Here is a 23,524-nt window from a genome sequence, read left to right as displayed (position 1 = left end):
AAAACCACAAAACTTGTTTTACTCCAGAAACACAAAACTGGAAGGTTTTTTTTTTTTTTTTTGAGACAGAGTCTCACTGTGTTGCCCGGGCTAGAGTGCCATGGCATCATCCTAGCTCACAGCAACTTCAAACTCCTGGGCTCAAGCCATCCTCCTGCCTCAGCCTCCCGAGTAGCTGGGACTACAGGCATGCGCCACCAAAGAAGGTCTTTTAGAAAAAAGATTAAGAGCAAAATTTAAACAAAGTAAAATCAAAAGCAAAATTCTCTAGTTCTCTTTATTAAAACACAAACCTCCAATAGTAGTAGATGCCAAGCACTTAACTCTTTAAAGACTTATCCTCTTTAAGTCATTTTCACTGAAAACAAACTCCTGTCTCTCACAGTCATCAATTTCTGTTAGTTCTACCCACAAAATGTTCCTCAAATTTGTTCCCTATTCTCCATTCCACCACCAATGTTCTGCTTCACATCTTTATTATTTTCACTTGGATTACTGCAGTTACCTTCTAAGTGGTCTCTGGGTACCCAGTCTTTACTTACTAACCCATTCTCTATTCTTGCTCATAAAACGACTTTGTAAAACATAAATTATAACTTGGTAAAAAGCAAACTGGCTATAACAGACCCTAAAAAACTAAAGACAATAAATGGTAAGCAAATATAAAGCAACTTAACTGACTGTTAACAATACGCTTTACATGAATATGGAAATGGACTTGATAATATATGAAATAAGTCACTATATTTCTCAAAACTTTTAAAAAAAGGAGAGCAACCTTCCAACAAAATATATTAATAACACTTGATTCAGCCTATTCAGAGCTATTAATATTATTCTTGGCACATGATTAATGCTCATATAAAAATGAATCAATAAACTAGACAAACTAGTTTATCATTCCATCAATATAATTTATTTAAAGGATCATGTGTTAATTCTGTAATCATATTTAGACAGTTTTAATAATCTTTATTCTTTATTCAGACAATGAAACAGAACTGGCTTACCTTGCAAATACTCTGTCTTTATTAGCCTTTTCTTTGCCATACTGAACTGACTGGACTTCTGTTCTCCCACTGAAATACATAAATATGCACAACAATAAAATCTTAAAGAGAACTACAAGATAAAATGACAACATACAACATGATTATATTACAATTTCATAAGAGACAGGACATTTCTAGCAGAGAAAAGGAAACAGAGAGTAAGAAGAGTGGACTACATTCCAGTTCTACCTGGATGAAGCGAGCTTACAGTCTCCTATTAATGAACAAAGATGTGTTCCACAGACACTACATTTTCCCATACTTGTTAATGCAAGAATGAATATGAGAGAAATAATTTCGCATGAGAGGAATTCCTTCCCTGTTATGTCCTGGAAAGGCACTCTCTAGAATTAGAAATAGGTTGTCATGACCCAGCTCAAACAAGCCCTGCCAACCCCAAACTCCCCCTACAGGTCTGGGATTTAGTTAGTCTCCTTAATGAAGAGGCTGAGACATGGGAATTCTAGGAGAACTGTTCTTTCTTTGATCTTTTGTTCCTTGCCTACTGCTAATGATCACAGACATGAAGACTCTGATCTTCGTATCTGTGAGTACCTCAACTCCTTCCACATCCCGACACAGGACAACTCCAGATTTTTGTATACAGGAAAGGAACTAAGGTGGACGTGTGGTGGGGGCTGGGCACTAGGGGTCTGTCTTGAAGGTGATTTGTCTAGCAAGCACACTATTTATGCAGGGAATGGATCCTCCTCTGTGCTACACGAATATGTTCACACTACCTTTGTTAATATTAATAAAAGCCTGGTTCTCAGAAAATTTGTTACTCCAGGCATCCCATTACTTGTTTTTTTTGTTTATTTGCTTTTGTTTTGAGACACAGTCTCTCTGTTCCCCAGGCTAGAGTGCTGTGGCCTCAGCCTGGCTCACAGCAACCTCAAACTCCCGGGCTCAAGTGATCCTCCTGCCTCAGCCTCCCAAGTAGCTGGGATTACAGGTTAATTTTTTGTTTCTATTTTTAGTTGGCCAGCTAATTTTTTCTATTTCTAGTAGAGCCTGGGTCTCACTCTTGGTCAGGCTGGTTTTGAACTCCTGCCCTCAAGCAATCCTCCCGCCTCGACCTCCCAGAGTGCTAGGATTACAGATGTGAGCCACCACACTTGGCCTTAAAGTGTTGAATGAACACACATTTCTGGTATATCAAATATAACCATTTACAAATGTAGATATCCAGTGTATACAGAAATAGCCAAATATAGGTTTCCATAGTTAAGCAATTTTAAGACCATCTTCCATGGATAAGTATCAATAAATGTCAACTGAAATGACATACTCGTGAGGTTTTTAATGGAAAAATGAGAAATAGTACCATGATTTTTTAAATGGTTAAAGTTTCCTAAGAAAACATACTTTCTCTAAGAAGCAGGTAACAAATTAAGGTTCACCACTGTTTTGTATTCTTACATTAGAATAATGATTTTAATGCCGCAGATATTCTGGAACAGAGATAAGGGTGTGTATATGAGGAGGTTGGTGGAGAAAGTAATATATTTCTCTGATATTCCTATTTCCATTTGTCTGTCAAAATAATATTTCAACATTTTAAGTGTGACAATAGTTCCAATATTCCCAACCCACTGTTTATTATGAGGGAAAAAAGGTTTATTTTTTTCCCTCATAATAAGCAGTACATATCTATTAGGAACAGGACTGTGTCCAGCTAAACATCTGTCATGCTCCCGTTCTTACCTCAAGACTATAAATCATTTTGATGACTAAAAAATGCTTTGGATATGTTTTTACACTTAAGGACTACAAACATAACACTTAACTTTTAAAATTATAAATATATATTGTTTTATATACATACATACAATTTAATGTGAACTGAGCTGTCAAAGGCCCCAATCCTCTCCTTCGGTATTCTGCTATGTTTTGCAGGGGCGCAAGTTCACAAATTCCATTTTTTAGTTTCCTTTGCCAGTTAGCATTCTGTTAGGTTCTGCATTTAAAAGGCACCGGTGGAAGATCACAAAGTGGAGAAAGGCAGAGCAGGAAACTGGTAGATGCTGGTAGCTGCTTTAATAGTCGTGGGTATAGGGCACAGTGAGAAACATCTTGTGGATGGTTCCATCGCTGATTAAAGCAGCATTTCTCTGGCAGATACAGAACTGACTATTGACAGTGGCTCTAATAGTATAGTAACTGGTCTAAGTTTGTGGACTCCGGCCCGGAAGTGAACCAAGTCTCTGATTGCTAGACATTACCCTTTCTTCCTGTTTGATTCTTCATAACCCTTTTCTTCTCCTTTTGCTTTACCAGCCTTTCCAACACCTGTGTAACCCATTCTCTCAATTAAATAGTTTCTGTTTGAAATATCAAAGGAGTTTTCTGTTTCCCTGAACTCTGTGAGTGATACACTAATTTCCTAGTGAAGAAGATTCAGATGGGACTCTATTACTAAAAAGGCTAAATTAACAAGTTGAATTTCATAATGAAGAGGGAGCAATTTAAGAAAATGGCAGAAAGGTTTATATTTCATATTGTCCACAATATAGTCTTTAGGGGTTCAGTATTGTTATTAGAACAAAATGAAAAATTGTACCAGTCTCAGGACACTCAATTCTGACAGTGACATACTTATCTTTTGAGCAATAAGTGCCAATTGTTAAAAAAAAAACCACACACACACTTAAAAGTAATTCAAGAAATATAAAAAAGCATAACAAAAAGAACAAAAAAACCAAAAAAAATTTTTTAGCCACAGTCCTACCCGCAAGAAATTTATCATCACGATAAGCAGGTAAAAATCATCCTGAAACTCCATTTATATACACATAGAAAAGGCTAGAAATAATAGACATAATTTTATTGAAATGTGATTATGGAATATATGCCACTTTTAATGAAAAAAATATTAAACTGATTTCCCTTGAACTAAAAGATTGCTATTCATTAAAAAAAAAAAAAAAGACAAAGGAAAACCTTTGTTTTTGCATCATGGATGATTTTGAAGTTTTTGACTAGGAAAAGCTTAAGAAGTTGGTGTATTACTGTTTAACGCTACATGTTTCATATTTTGTTAATAGGGATTCAAATACTTCCACTAGTCCCTTGCTTCCTCTTTTTTAAGTTATATTATAACATATATGATATTAATATAGTGATATTTATTACATTTTGTCAAAGTTTATATCATTTTAATTCTATAGTCACAACTCTTATACCTGTCAAGGACTACATCTATATTTAAAAGATTTAATTTTCATTCTTAGCGCTTTTATCAGAATTCTTCTTGAGTTATTCTGATCTATCTTCTGGTTGGTTTAATTTTACTATTAAATAAATGCTTTTTGGGTTGGGCGCAGTGGCTCACACCTGTAATCCCAGCACTTTGTGAAACCAAGGTGGGAGGATTGCTTGAGGCCAGGAGTTCTAGACCAGCCTGAGCAGGAGCATGACCTCGTCTCTACAAAAAACAGAAAAATTAGCTGGGTGTAGTGGCGCACACCTGTAGTCCCAGCTACTCAGGAGGCCAAGGCAGGACGATTGCTTGAACCCAGGAGTTTGAGGTTGCACTGAGCTATGATGACGCCACTGCACTCTAGCCAGGGTGACAGCTTTAAAAAAAAAAAAAAGATAATGGAGAATATTATAAACCTTATGCCAATAAATTCAACAACCTAGATGAAATAGATAAAGCTTATGGAAAGACACAAACTACCAAAGCTTGCTCAGAAAGAAAGAAAAACCTGAATTGCCTTATCTATTAAAGAATTTCAATGTGTTGTTCAAAACCTTCCTATAAATAAAACTCCTGCCCCAGACAGATTAATTGGTAAATTCTATCAAACATTTAAAAAGGAAAGGATACCAATACTATTGTAAGCTTTTCCAAAGAATTGAAATTTCCCAATTCATTCAATGAAGCCAATCTTACCCTGACACCAAAGTCTAACAATGATATCGTAAGAAAAAGAAAACCACAGAGCAGTATCCTTTATGAGCATGGATGCAAAAATTCTGAACAAAATTTTAGCGAAATTAATCAAACAATATATAAAAAGGATATCATGGCCAAGTGGGATTTATCCCAGAAATAGAGAGTTGGCTTAACATTTGAAACTTAATGTAATTTATCATATTAACAAACTAAAAAGAAAACTGTATCATCTCAACAGCTGCAGCGAAAGCACTGGACAAAAACCAATATCCAATCCTAATACAAGTTAAGTATGCCTAATCCCAAAATCCAAAATCTGAAACTTTTTGAGTGTTGACATGACGCTCAAAGGAAATGCTAATTGGATCATTTTGGATTTTGAATTTTCAAATTAGGGATACCAATACGTAAAAACTTCCAGCAAATGAGAAATAAAAGGAACTTCCTCAACATGCATGAAATAGAGCATCTACAAAAAGCCTATAACCATCATCATACTTAGTAGAGAAAGACTTCATGTTTTCCCCTAATATGAGGAACAAGACATAGTTGTCTTCTCCTACCACCTGCATTCAACACTATTCAATGCTGTACTGGAGGTTGTAGCTGGAGTACTAAGGAAAGAAAAAAATAAAAACCATCAGATTAGAAAGCAAGAACTGCAACTCTTTTTATCATCTAGGTAGAAAATCTGTTGGAAGCTACAAAAACAAAGCTCCTAGAATAAGTAAGTTTAGGAAGGCTTCAGGAAACAAAATCAGATCAATATTTTAAAAACCGATTGCATTTCTATCTAATGGCAATGAATAATCTGGCCATCTATAAAACAATAAAAATATAAAATACTTAAGGATAAATTCAATGCAAAAGACCTGCACACTAAAAACTACAAATAGTGCTGAGAGAAATAAAAGATTTAAGTAAAGAAAAAGATATACCATGTTTCACGAGTGGAAGAGTAAATATTTTTGAGATGTCAATTCTCCAAAATTGGTGTATAGATTCAACACAATCCCAGTTGAAATCCTAGAAGGCTTTTTTGCAAGAACTAATAAGCTAATTATTCTTTTTGTAAGAGATGGAGTCTTACTATGTTGTTCAGGCTAGAGTACAGTGGTTATTCACAGGCACAACTGTGGCACACTACAACCTCCAACTCCTAGGCTCAAGCAATCCTCCTGCCTCAGCCTCCCAAGCAGCCAAGACTATAGGCATGTACCACTGTGCCTGGCTAATAAGCTAATTTTAAAATTTGTATGGAAATTCAAAAGACCTACAATATCCAAAACAACTTTAAAAAAGAAAAGCAAAGCTGGAGGACTAACACTACTGAACTTTATATTATAAAGCCCAGAAATAGGACCAAATATGGATACCTTCTTTTCGACAACGGTACAAAGGAACAACTGGATACACATAGAAAGAAATGATGGACCATGGACCTAAATGTAAGAGCTGAAACTATAAAACTCTTAGAAGAAAACAGAGGAATAAATCTTTCTGACCTTGGGTTTGGCAAAGATTTCTTGGATATGACAACAAAAGAAAGATCCTTATAGAATAGAATAAATTGGAAAATTAAGCTTCATCAAAATTCAAAACTTGTGCTCTTCAGAAGACACTGGTAAGTAATGAAAAGATAATAGTAAGCATTGATGAGGATGTAGTGGAGGTGGAACTCTCATACACTGCTGATGAGTACATAAATAGTACAGTTGCTTTGAAAAAATGTTTAGCAGTTTCTTACAATGTTAAACATACATCTATCATATGATTTGGCCTTTCTACTCCTAGATATTTACCCAAGAAAAACTAAAGCATGCATGCACACAAAGACTTCCATACACATGTTCATGGCAGCTTTATCTGTAATAGCCCAAACCTAGAAACAATCCAAGTGGTGAAACAACCCACTTGATATCATCAGGTGAATGGATAAACAAATTATGGTATATCTTTACAATGGTATAATACTCTACAATAAAAAGAAACAAACTATCAATATAGGCAACAACATGGATGAATCCTGAAGAAATTACTATGAGTAAAAGTGGTCAGTCTAACAAGAATGCTTCACATATGCTTCAATATATATAAAATCTTAGAAAATGCAAACCAATCTATAGAGACAGAAAGCAGACCAGTAGTTGCCTAAGAATGAAGGGTAGGAGAAAGGGGTTATAGAGGAGCACAAGGGAGCTTTTGGGGATAATGGATATGCTTACTATCTTGATTGTGGAGATGGACTCATGGATGTGTGTGTGTATATATATACACACACACACACACACACACACACACACACACACACACACATATAAAGAGCGAAATGGAGATTACATATAGTATTTGTGTGTATATATATCAAATTTTAAACTTTGAATATGGTAGTTAATTATGTCAACTGTATTTCAATAAAGTTGTTAAAATGATATTTTATTCAACTTTTAAAAATATACAGATTCCACTTAATAGGCCATAATCTCAATTCTGTTGAAAACATGTAAAATCTGCTAATATTAGGACAATCTTTCCTCAAGGGTAATAACAGCCTGAATGGCAGGTGTCGCTCTCGTCCCCACAAATCTTTGTTTTTTTATCAGATTGTTCTTGAACTTGCTTTTATTAACACAAGAAATTCCCTTCTGTTTCAGTGATGATTTTCTCCCAAACTGGTTTTTTCAAATATCTTTTGTATTTGTAATCATCATGTCTAGATTTTCTGCTTGCTGTGGTATGGTTTGGGTAACTTTTGAGACTTGTTTGAATCATAGTTGAAGGCTGGTAACTGCAGTCTAATAATTTTGTTGTAACTAAGTAAAATGGTGTGTGTTTGCAAGGACAGAGGGGAGAAGGAAGAGTTCTACTAGGGCAGGGGTAGTCCTTGTATAATTACCTCAGTGGTCACTTAGGAATTAAATTCATTAAGGGAATACCCTTAGGGTTTGTACTGTTCTCATTTCACAATAAAGCCTTGGAGATTTCTTCTCTCTCTGTTGAGATTTCGTACCAGTAGGTAAGGTTCTTTGCCTTTTTTTTTTTTTTGGTTTTCATCATTGATCTGGTACTCTCTCCCTCAGTTTATTTACCTCAAAATTTGCAAGTATTATCACCTTACTTTTCTCAATATTGCTTTTAGGAAGGTGAAAAAGGAGTTAAATAGGACATCAAATCACTTAGGAGTCTGCTGTGTTTTTTTTGGTTAAAAATTTCCTAATTCTGTTTAATTGTTGTTACTGAACTTCTGGGCTACTTTTACTAATTTTTCCTGGGGTTGGGGGCCATGTATTTTTAATAATATATCCCGTACTAATCTTACAGTTATTTTTACAGAGATTACAAAGAATATTTATAAATGTTTAGATTTATAATATAAATCTCTTTTGGGCCACAGCTAAACATTTTTCTGATGAACTTATAACATGAATTAATCTAACACATGATGGCCAAAGGTTTTATTTATTGAAGATGGAAAAATCTTATTTTGTGAAGCAGAAACAAACAAAAATGAATAACATTTGTTTTACTAAAAGATCACAAATAACTTTTCTATATGATTCTTACCAGGTTCCACTTAGAAACTAGCTTTCATGGGTCTTTTAAGAATTCCATAGGTAAAACTAATCAGAGCTTCTTCAAATTTATTTATCCCCCAAAGATTGTTGCCTTCAGGAAAAAATAAAAGCTATCAAGAACAAGACAATTTTAGGAAAAGGAACCTGGGGTTATTGTTCAATGACAATCTGATTTTGCTTAGTGGTTGTTTTGACTCTTTATAATAAAGGGTTTGATAATTCAAAAATACGCTAAATTCTAGATTAAAAAACAAAAGTAATTCTTTATTCATACAGAAGATATCTTGGTTTTTACAAATAAAATAAATGTGGCTTAGAACAAGGAAAAGTTTTCATGTATATATTTAACAAAGAAACAATGGAAATTATAACATCTGTCTAGACTGTAAATAAACGTGGCTAATTTTACTTTAGAACATAATGACCTGGAATATAGTCAATGGAATGAGTTTCTCAAGCCTGGTGTATATCACGAGAACTTACAGAACCTTTTACTGATATAGATATAGAGAGGCTGTACTCCATAGAGATCTTGACTCAGTAGGTATGTATGAGTAACAAAGATTCTATGGTTCCAAAAACGAGACCTTTATTTTAAAGGAAGGAAAAAAAATCCAAAAATAAAGCCTTAATACAGAAGCAATACTTACCAGTACCGGAATTTTGAACCTAATGTAAAATAATGTGCAAAAAAATTCTTTTGAGGTGGAAGTGGTCTGTCCAAACGGAAGAATGTGTGATGTTCTACACAAGCTTTCCACAAATTTTTACATGCTCTGTAATTCACCATATTAAATCCCAATAATGTTTCTCTAGATTCATGCTGTAATAAATGACAAAATGCAGAGAATACCAGGAAAATGTCAGGATCTAATGCTCCACTTAATTTATCTTTTTTTAAAAAACAGTATCATCTTTACTGGTTTGACATTTAATTTACTTTTGACAGATAAATTATTCTAACCTTGCAAACACTAATCCCTCTAGGATCTCCTTTGCTTATCCAATAAAAAGGCAATAAAGTAAATGGAAAGGCTCATAAAATGTGGACCTCATTCAGTAATATTACAACTCCAAGAAACTTTTAGCTTAGATCGCAGTTAGAAATATGTTAAAAAATTTCCTACATATCTGTTTTCAATATTTATTGCTGTGATTCTGTTTCAAAATATAATTCTAAGCCATAAATTAAACATTAAACTTTTAACAATGGTCCTAATTTTATAAATCTGTCCACACTGTAATTAAGGAAATAAGAATATTTAGCAGCTCTGAACACTATCACGGAATTCAAATTTTTCAATAATCAGCACAAGAATATAATTCTTTAATTTTCTTGAAAGTTCAGCATAAATTACTAAATAATTTCATTAAAGTAAACCATATACACATCATTGCAAAGCACACATCCCATAAGTGTACAGCTTTGGTTTTCACATAATGAATACAACCATTTAACTTCTACCCATATCAAGATCATTACTACCACTTCAGAAGTATCCTTTGTCTCCTCTTTCTACCAGATTACCATCCCAAAGGTAATCACTCTTCTGACATTATTACCCATAGACTAGTCATGCTTGTCTTTAGTTCTAGTTTCTTTTGTTCGACTTTATGTTTCTGATATACATCCATATAGTTGTGAAGCAGTAATTCACTCATTTTCATAGTATTCTATTGTAATGAATGTACCACAGTTTATCAACTTTGCTATTGATAGACATTTGATGTTTCTAGTTTGGGGATGTAAGAATAATGCTGCTATGTATATTCCTGTATGTTGTCTGGTACACATATATGCACATTTCTGTTGTTGGATCACAAGATGTGTGTGCACAGGCTCAGCTTAACAGATAATGCCCAGCAGTTTTCCAAAATGGTTAGATCGATATACACGCCTTCCCACTAGCAGTGTATATTCCACATACTCACCAACTACTGAATCATCAGTTTTGTTCACTTAGCTGTTCTGGTGGGTATGTAGAAGTGGCACATTCAGGTTATAATCTGAATCTCCTTGATAACTAATGGGGTTCATATTATCATTAACTAATGAGGTTCATGTTATCATTAATCTTTTTGTGTTAATGGCCATGCAGATATCCTCATTTATGAATTATCTGTTCAAGTCACTAGCATATTTTTCTATTGGGTCACATAAACAACCAAGGACTTGTATGTGTGTATATTAACATTACATGTTCTGTGCTATTTTACACTCTTAATGATAATGATGACTTTTGATGAAGACGCATTAATTTTAATGTAGTCCAAATAGTCAATCTTTAAAGTTAAGGTTTCCTGCTATGTCCTGTTAAAGAAATCTTTGCTCATCAAAAGGTTATAAAGATATTTTCCATGACTAAACCACAGTAAAATGCCAAGGTATAAGTAATAAGCTATCATGTTTGAAAGTAATATGCTTAAAACATCATTCCCTGTTTACCAGAAATTCTTAATTATGATTTTTATTTGCACTAACACATATGGTTTACATGTTATACCAAATACATTATCCAAAATGGCAAAAATGTCTCATAGTCAGTATAACGCAATAACGCTTCTCAGTGTCAGCAACATCTAAGATGCATATATGTTTCTCCTTTTTTGACACCTGGTATACTTTTCAATAAGTCTGTATGTGATTTTGACATTCTACCAATTATATGTGGAATGTAACAAAATAATTTTCCCACACAGTTTGTAAACAAAGGACACAAAATGTTGTATCGAGAGAGAAGTACATGCTATGAAGTTTGGGTATTTAAAAACAAAGAGATATTTGAGAAACATTAACATAGCCACCTTCTGCAGAGTATGTACCAATGTCATAACAAGGTTTGAGGGAGCCACATTTCACACGATGGCATGAAAATCCAATCATCACGCTTGTGAACCACAAAAAGATCCCTGTATACTGCCTTTAATCAACTGTTAGTTGAATTTTGTTCCTATTGTTACTTATGATTAAACACATTCTTAACTGGTACACTACCTCAGAAAATGACTGTGAGGATTAAATGGTATGAAAATGGTTGGTATATTACCAGGTACACAGTAAATTTTCAATAAATGTTAGGTATTGTAACATTATTATTACAACACTAGTACTATATAATAGGAAGCAAATTAGAAAAGTTGACTTCTATAGTGCCATCTATAATTAAAGTACAATATTTGTTCTCTAGTTTCTAGATAATGAGATATATTTTAAATCTCTGAACGTTTATTGAAACATGAACAAGAATGTTCATTAGCAGCATTAGTCATAATATCCCTAATCTGGAAATGAAAAAACTGTCCACTAACAGAAGAATGAATAATTTATGGCATATTCATTCAGTGAATACAATACATAAATAGAGCAAACTAATATGTGCAACAACATGGATGAATTTCACAAAAAATGTTAAGGGAAAGAAGACAGAAAAGAGAACATACTGTATGATTTCATTTTTTAAAGTTCAAAAATAAACAAACCCATGGTAATACAAAGGAGAGTAATGTTTACCTTTTGGGAGTGTTAATGACTGGAAGTGGACATGAGCTCCATCAGTAACATTACCAGCTTCTGTGGTGCTAGTAATGTTCTATATATTAATCTGGGAGGTGCTGATATAGGTATGTTCACTTTATCAGGTTGTATACTTAAAATCTGTATACTTTTTCAATAAAAATTATCTTGAAAGAAAAAAACTTCCATATTTTGAGAACATAAATGACAAACCATAGTCACTTAGTAAATCAATATCCTGATTCAATGAAGCTGATTCAAACACATTGTTAAAGTTTCAAATACATTTTATACACATAAACACATACAATCTTGAAACCCACATTAATTTGCCAAGATTTTTCAGATTTCTAAGAAACAGTGTACATCAAAGGAAAAGGTTAATTTGATGAAACTGATAACATCAATCATTACAAGATGAAACTGTTTACAACACTGTATTTTTCATGACAACTCATTTTGTTGTACTTAATATATAAAAAGGCCACTACCATTCAAACACAGGGAGGAAATGTGTTATAAATTCATGAACTAGAAACTAAACACTCAGCTCCCTTAAAATGAAATGAGCTTATATATGAAGATGTAGATTTAGTACAAAAAAAAAAATATATGCTTAGCTACTGCCCTCATGAATGGACCCTGAAGACTGACAATGATCATCATATGTGAAAAATCAGTTTCTAAGTTCAAGAGAGAGCGAAGGGAAGTCTAGGGAACTTTATATCAGAACCACAGACACAGTGCAGAAACAAATACCCTTTATCATAAAAAATATATTCATTACCTCAGTAGGCAGTATTAACTAACAGTATTAACTGCACTTTGAATTGGCCTAATAGAAAAATTCTGTCATGAATGATAATCTTAAAAGAATTCATTTATATCAATAATTATCAGATCAATACTCACCAATTCTTTTCTAAGTTGAATAAAGAACTGTTTGCACTTAAAAGAAATTTTTACAATCTTCAACCTGGACAAAAGAAAATAAATTGGAGTACGTGAAGTATTGAATAAAGATTAAAATATTAACAAAGAAAAAACGATAAAATAATCTTTTAAGTGTATATTTACTAACATCTAAACATTTTATCATATATATGTGCACATAGTATATAGAGAATCTAAAGTTTTGGTGCTTCATGGAAAAGCAATTAGAATCTGTGTTCAACTGAGAAAAATTTTTTCAGAATATCTATTGTGAACTATATATTTCCCAATTTTGTATCTATAGAAATAAAAACACGTCACAAATGAAAATTTCAAGTAATATTATTAACGTAGTTGTTCATTCTTTAAAACTATAAGCAATGTTTGAAAAATGTATGATTTCATGGTTTTATGCAATGACCCTAAAAACACTTTAATTTTTAAAGGCATAATATTTAAAATTTTATCTTTCTATATTGTCTTCCTTCTTACATGCAACCCATATGATGCATAGTTCTCAAAGCTTCATTAGTATAATCAATATGAGCCAAATTGATTTGCTTCATTATAACCGCATAATAAGTAACACTCAGATCTTTTTTTAACTTTAAGATTTAAGGATCATGGGGCCAGAGATTTGATCTTACTTAGCAAAAGTTGCTTTGGAATCCTGTTCCAATTTTCCAAGTAACTCTAAGTTTGGATCGTCATGACTCATGGCCCTATCCATCCAAGAAGCTCTCAGCATTCCCAAATAATCAACTTTTCACACCCCAAACACTTGAGGCAAATGTATGAGTCAGTTTCAAGCATGCATGTTTAGAGAGGGGAGAAGAGATATGTTTAGGTTTTTGGTTTGAAAAATTTTATTTTATTTTTGGATCCTGAGCTTTCACTGGACAGAGATATGACAACATGGGGAAATTGTTCTGTCATAAGACAGAGGGCATTATTTTCAGAAAGTAAAAAACTGACTGGGTAAAACATGGACTGCACTTATGGAAAAAAGGAAGCAGTGTGCCTCAATTCAAAAAATCTTGTGAAAACATACATATATTTTAGAAGTTATAAATTATTTCCATTAAGCACCATCAAACTAGCAACAAATAAAAACAAAAAACTAGTAATTCCAAAATGATCAAGAGAAAGAAAACCTAAGTCAGATTCAAATCACCTTAATTTCAAAAATCTCAGAAAAGCATCAATAGCAAACAAAAATAAAATAAAATATAATAAAAATAAAATAAATATAATAAATATAAATAAAAATAAATAAAACAAAATCTCAGAAAAGTATCAATAATAAAAATAAAATAAAAATCCTTACACTGGATGCTCCCTTTAACATAAAGTCTATTTTGTGAGGCTTGTATTAATATTTTCTTATAAATATATTCTGCATAATTTTTATTCTGTGCTTATAGCTATAAAAGTTTTTTTTCAGGAAAATTTTAAAGTATGAATAAAAATCTTTGAAATAATATCGATTTTGTACAGTAATAATATAGCTATAAGTTTTCTTTTGGTTTCTACATCCCTGGTTTATCTTTTTCAATGCTTTTACTTTAAACCATTCTGTTTCTTTATATTTTAGGTATGTTTCTTATAAGTAGTATATAGATTGATTTTTAACCAGTTTGAATAATCCAGAAAAGATAAATGAAAGATCAATAAGCACATGAAAAGATGCCAAACATCATTAGCCATTAAGGAAATGCAAATAAAAACTACAATGAAATACTACTTTACGGCTGGGCGCGGTGGCTCACGCCTGTAATCTTAGCTCTCTGGGAGGCCGAGGCGGGCGGATTGTTTGAGCTCAGGAGTTTGAAACTAGCCTGAGCAAGAGCGAGACCCCGCCTCTACTAAAATTAGAAAGAAATTAATTGGCCAACTAAAAATATATAGAAAAAATTAGCCGGGCATGGTGGCGCATGCCTGTAGTCCCAGCTACTCGGGAGGCTGAGGCAGAAGGATCACTTGAGCCCAGGAGTTTGAGGTTGCTGTGAGCTAGGCTGATACCATGGCACTCACTCTAGCCCGGGCAAAAGAGATTCTGTCTCAAAAAAAAAAATACTACTTTATGCCCACCAGAATGGCTATAATCACAAATAAAGATAACAAGTGCTGGTGAGAATGCGGAAAAATTGAGCCTGCATACACTGTTGGTGGGAATGTAAAATGATGTAAACAGTTTGAAAAAGTTTTACCAAATCCAGCAATTCCATGCTAAGTACATACTCAAGAGAAATGAAAACATTTGCCCACACAAAATGTTGTACATGAATGCTCACAGCAGCATTATTCTTTTTTTTTTTTTTTGAGACAGAGTCTCACTCTCTTGCTTGGGCTAGAGTGCCGTGGCGTCAGCCTAGCTCACAGCAACCTCAAACTCCTGGGCTCAAGCGATCCTCCTGCCTCAGCCTCCCGAGTAGCTGGGACTACAGGCATGCGCCACCATGCCTGGCTAATTTTTTTTTTTATGTATATATTTTTAGTTATCCACGTCATTTCGTTCTATTTTTAGTAGAGACGGAGTCTCGCTCTTGCTCAGGCTGGTCTCCAACTCCTGAGCTCAAGCGATCCTCCCGCCTCGGCCTCCCAGAGTGCTAGGATTACAGGCGTGAGCCACCGCGCCCGGCCAGCATTATTCTTAATGGCAAAAAAATGGAAAAAATTGGCCGGGCGCGGTGGCGCATGCCTGTAGTCCCAGCTACTCGGGAGGCTGAGGCAGGAGGATCGCTTGAGCCCAGGAGTTTGAGGTTGCTGTGAGCTAGGCTGACACCACGGCACTCTAGCCCAAGCAAGAGAGTGAGACCCTACCTCAAAAAAAAAAATGGAAAAAACTGATGAACTGATAAACATAATGTGGAATAATCACAGAAGGAAATATTATTCAGCAATAAAAAGGAATGCAAAACTTATACAGGCTACAGCATGAACCTCAAAAACATTATGTTAAATGAAAGAAATCAATCACAAAAGATCACATAGTATATGAACTCATTTAATGGAATAGTCAGGGTAGGCAAATCTATAGAGAAAGAAAATGATTAGTGATTCCCTAGGATTGAAGGTGGGTGGGAGGCAGAGAAGGGGATACGGAATGACTCCTAATCGTTACAAGGTATCTTTTGGGGATAATGAAAATGATTCACAATTATATTTATGGTGATGTTGCACTCTGCAAATATACAAAATCCATTAAATTGTACACTTCAATAGGCATATTTATAGTATATAAATTATATCAATAAAGTTGTTTAAAGATCCAGATTGATAATTTGTGACTTTCGATTTAAACATTCAACACAGTTACAGCTTTAGAAATAACTGACATATTTGAATTTATCTCTACCATAGTATTTTTTTGCTATTTGTCCAGTTTTTTGCTATTTGTTCTGTGTTTCTACTGGAATGGCAATTATATAATCATATAATCATTTTCTATGCTTTAATGCCTATCTTTCACATGGTTTTGAGTGTTTATTTTTCCCATTTATTTTAACCATTTTATTATGCATAATTGACATGCAACAAATTGTACATTTACTGCATATAATTTGATAAGCCTAGCATATGTATATACTCATAAAACCATCATCACAATCAAGATAGTGGAACACAATTATTATCACCCCCAAAGATTCCTCCTATCACATTGCAATCCTCCTCTAGAACCCCAACATACTAACTCTCCCCCATCCAGGTAACCCCCGATCAACTTTCTGTCACCAAAGTTTGTATTTTCTAGAATTTATATAAATGAAACCATATAGTATTCTTCTTCATCAGTCTTCTTTCACTCAGCTTAATTATTTAGAGATTCATCTGCATTGCTGTGTTTTTCAGTAATTCTTTTTCTTGCTGAGGAGCATTCCATTTCAGGGATATATCACAATATGGATGTATATATCCATCACTTCACAATGAACATTTAAGTTGTTTCTAGTTTCTGGCTATTACAAATAAAGCCACAATGAACATTTGTGTGCAAGTCTTTGTACAGACATTTGCTTTAGTTTCTCTTGGTTAAATATGAGGAGTGGAATGGCTAGATTATATGGCAGACATATGTTTAACTTGGTAAGAAACTATAAAATAATTTTCCAAACTGGTTGGACCATTGTGCATAATAAGTAGTCATTCTATTCTTTTTTTTTTTTTCTATGAGACAGGGTCTTGCTCTGTCACCCCAGGTAGAGTGCAGTGGTGTCATCATAGCTCGCTGTAACCTCAAATTCCTGGGCTCATGTGAAACTCCTGCCTCAGCCTCCCAAGCAGCTGGGACTACAGGCACATGCCACTGCACCCAAGTAATTTTTAAATTTTTTGTAGAGACAGGGTCTTGCTATGTTGCTCAAGCTGGTCTTGAACTCCTTCCTGGCCTCAAGCAATCCTCCCGGCTTCACCTCCCAAAGTGCTAGGAGTACAGGTGTAAGCCACTGTGCTTGGCCCCCCTTCTAGACTTCTTATGTTTACTACTTGCATGGTTCATCTTTTTCATCCCTTTATTTTCAGTCAATCTACATAAGTACTCTTATCTACAAATAAAGCAGTTTTACCTTTTTCTTTCCAATCTGTTTGCCTCTTATTATTTATTTTTCTTGGCTTAAAACATTGGTTAGAACCCAGTGTACAAAGCTGAAGTAGTAATATCAAACATATGTGTTCCTCATCTTACATAAAAAGCACTGAGACTTTCACCATTTTGTATAACATTAGCAGTAGATTTTCTATAGATGTCCTTAATAAAGATGGGAAAGTACCTTTTTATTTACAGTTAGCTAAGTTTTTATTTTTTATCATCAACAGATGTTCAATGCTGTCAAATCCTTTTTCTCCATCTACGGATCATACGGTTTTTATACATTATTGTAATAAGGTTAGTTAAATACACTGACTTTCTGATGTTAAAGCAACCTTATATTCCTAAAATAACCTCCATTTGAACATGATGGATTGTCATTTTTATATATTGCTGAATCAATTTGCTCAAGTTTTGTTAATGGTTCTTGCATCTACGTTCATGAGTAACTGCAGTTCTCTTCTTTTTTTTTTTTTTTGAGATACAGTCTCACTCTGTTGCCTGGGCTAGAGTGCCCTGGTGACAGCCTAGCTCACAGCAATCTCAAACTCCTGGGCTCAGGAGATCCTCCTGCCTCAGCCTCCTGAATATCTGGGACTACAGGCGTACACCACGATACCTGGTTAATTTTTCTATTTTTAGTAGAGATGGGGTCTCGCTCTTGCTCAGGCTGGTCTTGAACTCTGGACTTCAAGTGATCCTCCTGCCTTGGCCTCTCAGAGTGCTAGGATTACAGGCATGAGCCATTGCGCCTAGCCCCTGCAGTTATCTTGTTCTTGTAAGGTATTAGCCTGGTTTTAGAATCAGGATAATTACTAGTTAAAACATGTTTCTTCTTCTTTTTATTATTTTCTAAAAGAGCTTATGGAGGATTGGTATTACTTCTACTTTAATTGTTTGATAGAATTCACAATCTGGGCCTGGAATTCTAATAATCAAAAGGTTAATTACAAATCCAATTTCTTTAAGCTGATACAAGACTGTTCAAGTTTTCTATTTTTTCTAAGTCACTTTTGTTTATTTGTGTCTTTCAAGGAATTTGTACATTTATGTTGTGAAATTTATTACATGATACTCATATATTTGAATCTGTTCATAATATTATTTTACTATGTTTTTAACGTCCACAGGATCTGTAGTGACATCCCCTTTCATTCCTAACGTAGGTGCGATATTGAGGGTTCAGTTCCAGACTATTCAATATTCGCAACAAAGCGAATATTGTAATAATCCAAGTCACATGAAATTCTTTGTTTCTAGCGCATATAAAAGTTATGTTTACACTACACTGTAGTCTAGTAAGTATACAATAGACTTATGTCTATAAAAACAATGTACATACCTTAATTAAAAAATATTTTATTGCTAAAAAATTCTAAAGATTATCTAAGCCTTCAGTGAGTTGAAATGTTTTTGCTGGTAGAAGGTCTTACCTTGATGTTGATGGTTACTGACTGATCGAGGTAGTGGTTGCTGACGACTGGGGCAGCTGTGGCAATTTCTTAAAATAAGACAACTAAGTCTGTAATATTGACTAACTCTTCTTGTCACATGAGATTTCTCTGTAGCATGAGATTTTACCCACAGAACTTTTTTCAAAATTGGAGTCAATCTTCTCCAACTCTGCTACTGCTTTATCAACTAAGTTTATGTAATATTTTAAATCTTTTGTTTTCATTTGCACAATATTCACAGCATCTTCACCAGTAGATTCTATCTCAAGAAACCACTTTATTTATTTATCCCTAAGAAGCAACCCCTCACCTGTTCATGTTTTATCAGGACATTGCAGCGATTCAGTCACATCTTCAGGCTCTGCTTCTAATTCTAGTTCTCTTGCTATTTCCACCCCAGCTGCAGTTACTTCCTCCACTGAAGTCTTGAACCCCTCAAAGTCATCCATGAGGGTCAGAATCAACTTCTTTCTGTTAATGTTGCTATTTTGCCCTCCTCCTGTGAATCATGAATGTTCTTGATGGCATCTAGAACAGTAAGTCCTTTCCAGAAGGTTTTCTATTTGCATTCTCTTGTATCTCACTGAGTTTCTTTTGTATCATTATTTTAAATTCTTTTTCAGGCATTTCATAGATTTCTTTTTCTTTGGGATCTGTTACTAATGAATTATTGTGTTCTTTTAGAGGTGTCATGTTTTCTTGTGTTCTCATATTTCTTATATCCTTATGATGATACCTGCACATCTGGTGTAACAGGCGCTTCTTCCAATTTTATGGAATGGCTTTCACAGGGAAAGCCTTTTTCCTGTAGATGTATCTATAGTATTGGATAATGTGCTTTGGCTTTGATTCTGGGTGGGTGCAGTAGTGTAGTCTTCATGTGATTTCTTCAGCTGTAATCAGTGTCAGTGGTATCTGGGACTTCCTCCATGGCTTAGGCTGTGGTTGTTAATGGGGGTTGTGGTGAGTATTTGCTGGGGTTGGGGATACCAGGTGGGCCAGTCCTTGGGCACCAGACAAGGTAATGGCAGGCCAGGTATGCCAGACCTTGGGTGACATGTGTGGTGGCATCAGCAGTGGCAGTAGCCACAGTGGGTGAACCCTTGGGGCCCTGGGTGAGCACTCACATGGGTGAGTGCTGGCAGTGGTGGAGGCAGGCTGGCCGGGCTGGTCTCTGGGACCCTGGGAGGTGCCCACGGGGGGCAAGGTGGGCCCATCCTTAGGTCCCTGAAAGGCATATGCATGGGCCAGTGGCTGCAGGCAGGGGGGTCCAATCCCTCGACCATCTGACATCATACAAAAAAGTGGCAGCTGGAGGCAGAGTGGGTCAATCCCCAAGCTCCTAAATGATGTGTGTGGGCACTGGCAGCAGCTGGTGGGCCAGTTCCATCCCCATGACCCTGATGGTGTGCACCAGTGGCAGTGGATGGGGAAGTTCAACACCAGGCTCCTAGATGGCATGCTTAGGTGGTGGCAGCAGTAGTTATGGGTAGGGAGGGTCTGTCCTCAGGCCCTGAGGTAGGCCATGGCAGGCAAGTCCTCAGGCTCCCTTGAAAGCGTGTACAGGTACACAGAGGTCCTACCACTGAAGGGGTGGGGTTGCTGTTACTGGCAATGTCCTTAGGCGGGCAGCTATCAAGCTCAGGGGAGTGCATGGCTCCCTTTGTCCTGGGGACAGCCTCCCTGGTACACTGCACTGCCCATTCCTGGGGCAAAAGACACTGTGGAGCCTAAAGTACTGGGGACCCTGTTACACCACTGAGTCCAGATGACGTCAGGACTCTGCAGGCTCCTGTGTGGATGTTGGGGTTTGACAGCTAGGTCTCAGGGATGTGGAGATGCAGGGGCTGTTGGGCCCCAGGGCAGGAGGTATTCTGGTGGCTACTAGGCTCTCAAAATGGCACTGTGCTGGAGCTGACTGGGTCTCAGGGGCTATGTAGGGACTAGCAGGAACTGCCTCTCTGAAATAATGCCATGGTGTGAACTCCAGGAAGCTCCCTATGCTACACTCAGGGCCCATGGGGGGCAAGGGACTCTCTCGTGGAGAGGACTGCAGGAATCTGAGGTGGGAATGTGGCCCACCAGGGACCTCTCATTTACCTTTTGCCCCACAGTGGGGAGTTTCTCCTGGCTCTGTGCCAATCCTAGCCAAGCCAGCTGCTTTGCTTCCCTCTCTTTCCATGCTGCAGAAGTTCCTTGTCACTTCCCTGCTGAATTTCAATGTTTTCTCTTACATGTTCTATTTGCTATGTGTTTACCTAGTTATTGCTGTGGTCCTTCTTTGTGGAGGAGGTGAATGCTGAGTGACTCTAGTCAACCATCTGAAAGCTCCCTCTCTGCTTTTCTTTATGTCAATCCAAATTTCTGTCTAATATTGTTTTCCTTTTCTCTGAAGAGCTTCTTTTAACATTTATCACAAGGCAGGTCTACTGGCAACAAATTCCCTCAATTTTTGTCTGTCTGTGAAAGTCTTAATTTATTTCTCACTTCTGAAGGATAACTCTGCTAGATACAGAATTCTAGGTTGGTGGGTTTTTTCTTTCAACACTTTAAAATATTTTACTCCATTCTTTTCTTGTGAGCATGGTTTCTGAAGAGAAATCCAATGTAATTTTTATCCTTTTTCACCTGTGGAAAAAGTATTTTTCATATCTTGCTTCTTTCAAGATTTTCTCTTTGTCTTTGATTATCTGCAGTGTGAATACAAAATGTGTAGGTGAGGATTCTTTTGGTATTTAACCTGCTAGGTGTTCTCAACTTTCCGGATCTGTGATTCAGTCACTATGAATTCTGGAAAACTTTCAGCTACTATTTCTTCAAATATTTCTTCTGTTCATATTTCTGTCTTTATTCTCCTCCTGGTATTCCCATTACAAGTCTTAAATATTCTGTTTTTTCTTTTTTTTCTCTTTGCTTTTCAGTTTGTGAAGTTTCTACTGACGACATATCTTGAATCTCACTGATTCTTTCTCACGTAACAATCTACTGATAAGAACATCAAAGGCATTTGCAGTGTTTTTGATTTCTAGCATGCCTGTTTGATTCTTTCACAGGATTTCCATTTCTCTGCTTACATTATCCATCTGTTCTTGCATGTTGTACATTTTGATTAGAGCCCTTAGTAAGTTAATTATAATTATTTAAAATTTCTGATATAATAATTCTAAAATCTCTTCCATATCTGAGTCTGGTTCTGATGCTTGCTTTGTCTCTTCAAACTGTTTCTGACTTTCAGTATGTCTTGTAATTTTTTGTTAAATGCTGGATATAATATACTGGGTAAAAAGAACTAGAGTAAATATGCTTTTAATGTGAAGTTTTATGTTTATGTGTCAAGATACAAGGCTATGTTTCCTGTTTTTTGTTAATAAATTATAGGTGTCAAAAGCTTACAATTTTCTCTAGTATCCTTGTTTTTTTATATTCCAAGTCGTTTTGGGGGTTTCTCTATAGACTCCTGAATAATCTGAGCCTTGTAGCTTTCAGCTGTGATCCCGTTATTACATAAGAGCCCTGCTGATGCGGCAGAAAGGTGTGGAATGGGAGGAATCATTCATTCATCCTAAAATTAGGTCTCAGTGGTTGAGTGGTGTGTGCCCCTTTGGCAGTGACCTTCAGTGCTTCTCAGGTCATTCCCTCCTTATATGAGACAATCCCTGCTTTCATTAGGTTCTGATAAAACCCATGTTATTTAGGTGCTGGTAAAGTAGTTTTCCCTAAGGGCGGGCCTTCGTTAAGGAGAATAGAAAGCTCCGAACATCTTTCAAATCCCTCTAAGAGAAAAATTAAGTAATATTTTCTAATAAGTAATTTTGAAATAAATTATTTTAGTATTTTCTGGTAGGTTTCAAGTAAGTGGGATAAAGTATAAGTTGTATCACACAAGTAAACTGACAACATTAGAATAGTTCAACAGCTATTTCCTGTAATATAAATTATTATATTTGGTAATTCAGTGGTAAAAGCAAAAGTATCAATGGAAGTTCTTACCATGGAAAAGTATTCATTCGTACCCTGTTTTTATAAATCAGAATTCCGCCTGACATCACTCCAATCGTGATTTCATTGTTACTTTGATCCTTCAAAAAAAAAAAAAAAACAGTCTATAGTAACCAAAACAGCATGGTACTGGCACAAAAACAGAGATATAGACACATGACATATGGATTAGAACAGAGAACTCATATATAAAACTATCCTCACATTGCCATCTGATCTTTGACAAAGCAGACAACTGTATACAGTGGGGGAAAGAATCCCTATTCAATAAATGGCACTGGAATAATTGGATAGCCACATGTAGAAGATTGAAACAGGATCCTTACCTCTTACCACTTACAAAAAATAATTCAAGATGGATAACAGACTTAAACTTAAGGCATGAAACCATAAGAATTCCAGAAGGGTATGTTGGAAAAACTCTTCTAGATATTGGCCTAGCCAAAGAATTTATGAAGACCCCAAAGGAAATCACAGCAACAACAAAAACAAATAAATGGGACTTGAT

At 35.5% G+C, this 23,524-nt stretch overlaps 1 protein-coding gene across 1 annotated transcript in view; it reads right to left on the bottom strand.

Moving 5' to 3' along the window:
- Nucleotides 1-23,524, bottom strand: part of PTPN4 (protein tyrosine phosphatase, non-receptor type 4 (megakaryocyte)) — a 169,541-nt gene that overhangs the window by 43,033 nt on the left and 102,984 nt on the right. The window contains exons 9-12 of the mRNA XM_012644655.1: nt 23,008-23,096; nt 12,955-13,018; nt 9,179-9,351; nt 1,011-1,079 (exon numbers count right to left, since the gene is read on the bottom strand). Coding sequence (XP_012500109.1) covers nt 1,011-1,079; nt 9,179-9,351; nt 12,955-13,018; nt 23,008-23,096 — 395 coding nt within the window. The remainder of the gene's footprint in view (nt 1-1,010; nt 1,080-9,178; nt 9,352-12,954; nt 13,019-23,007; nt 23,097-23,524) is intronic.

Source organism: Propithecus coquereli, unplaced genomic scaffold (genome assembly GCF_000956105.1).
Source record: "Propithecus coquereli isolate 6110/MARCELLA unplaced genomic scaffold, Pcoq_1.0 Scaffold217, whole genome shotgun sequence".
Lineage (NCBI taxonomy): Eukaryota > Metazoa > Chordata > Mammalia > Primates > Indriidae > Propithecus > Propithecus coquereli.
Note: the sequence above shows the minus strand (reverse complement) of the source record. Positions and strands in the feature narration are given on the sequence as shown.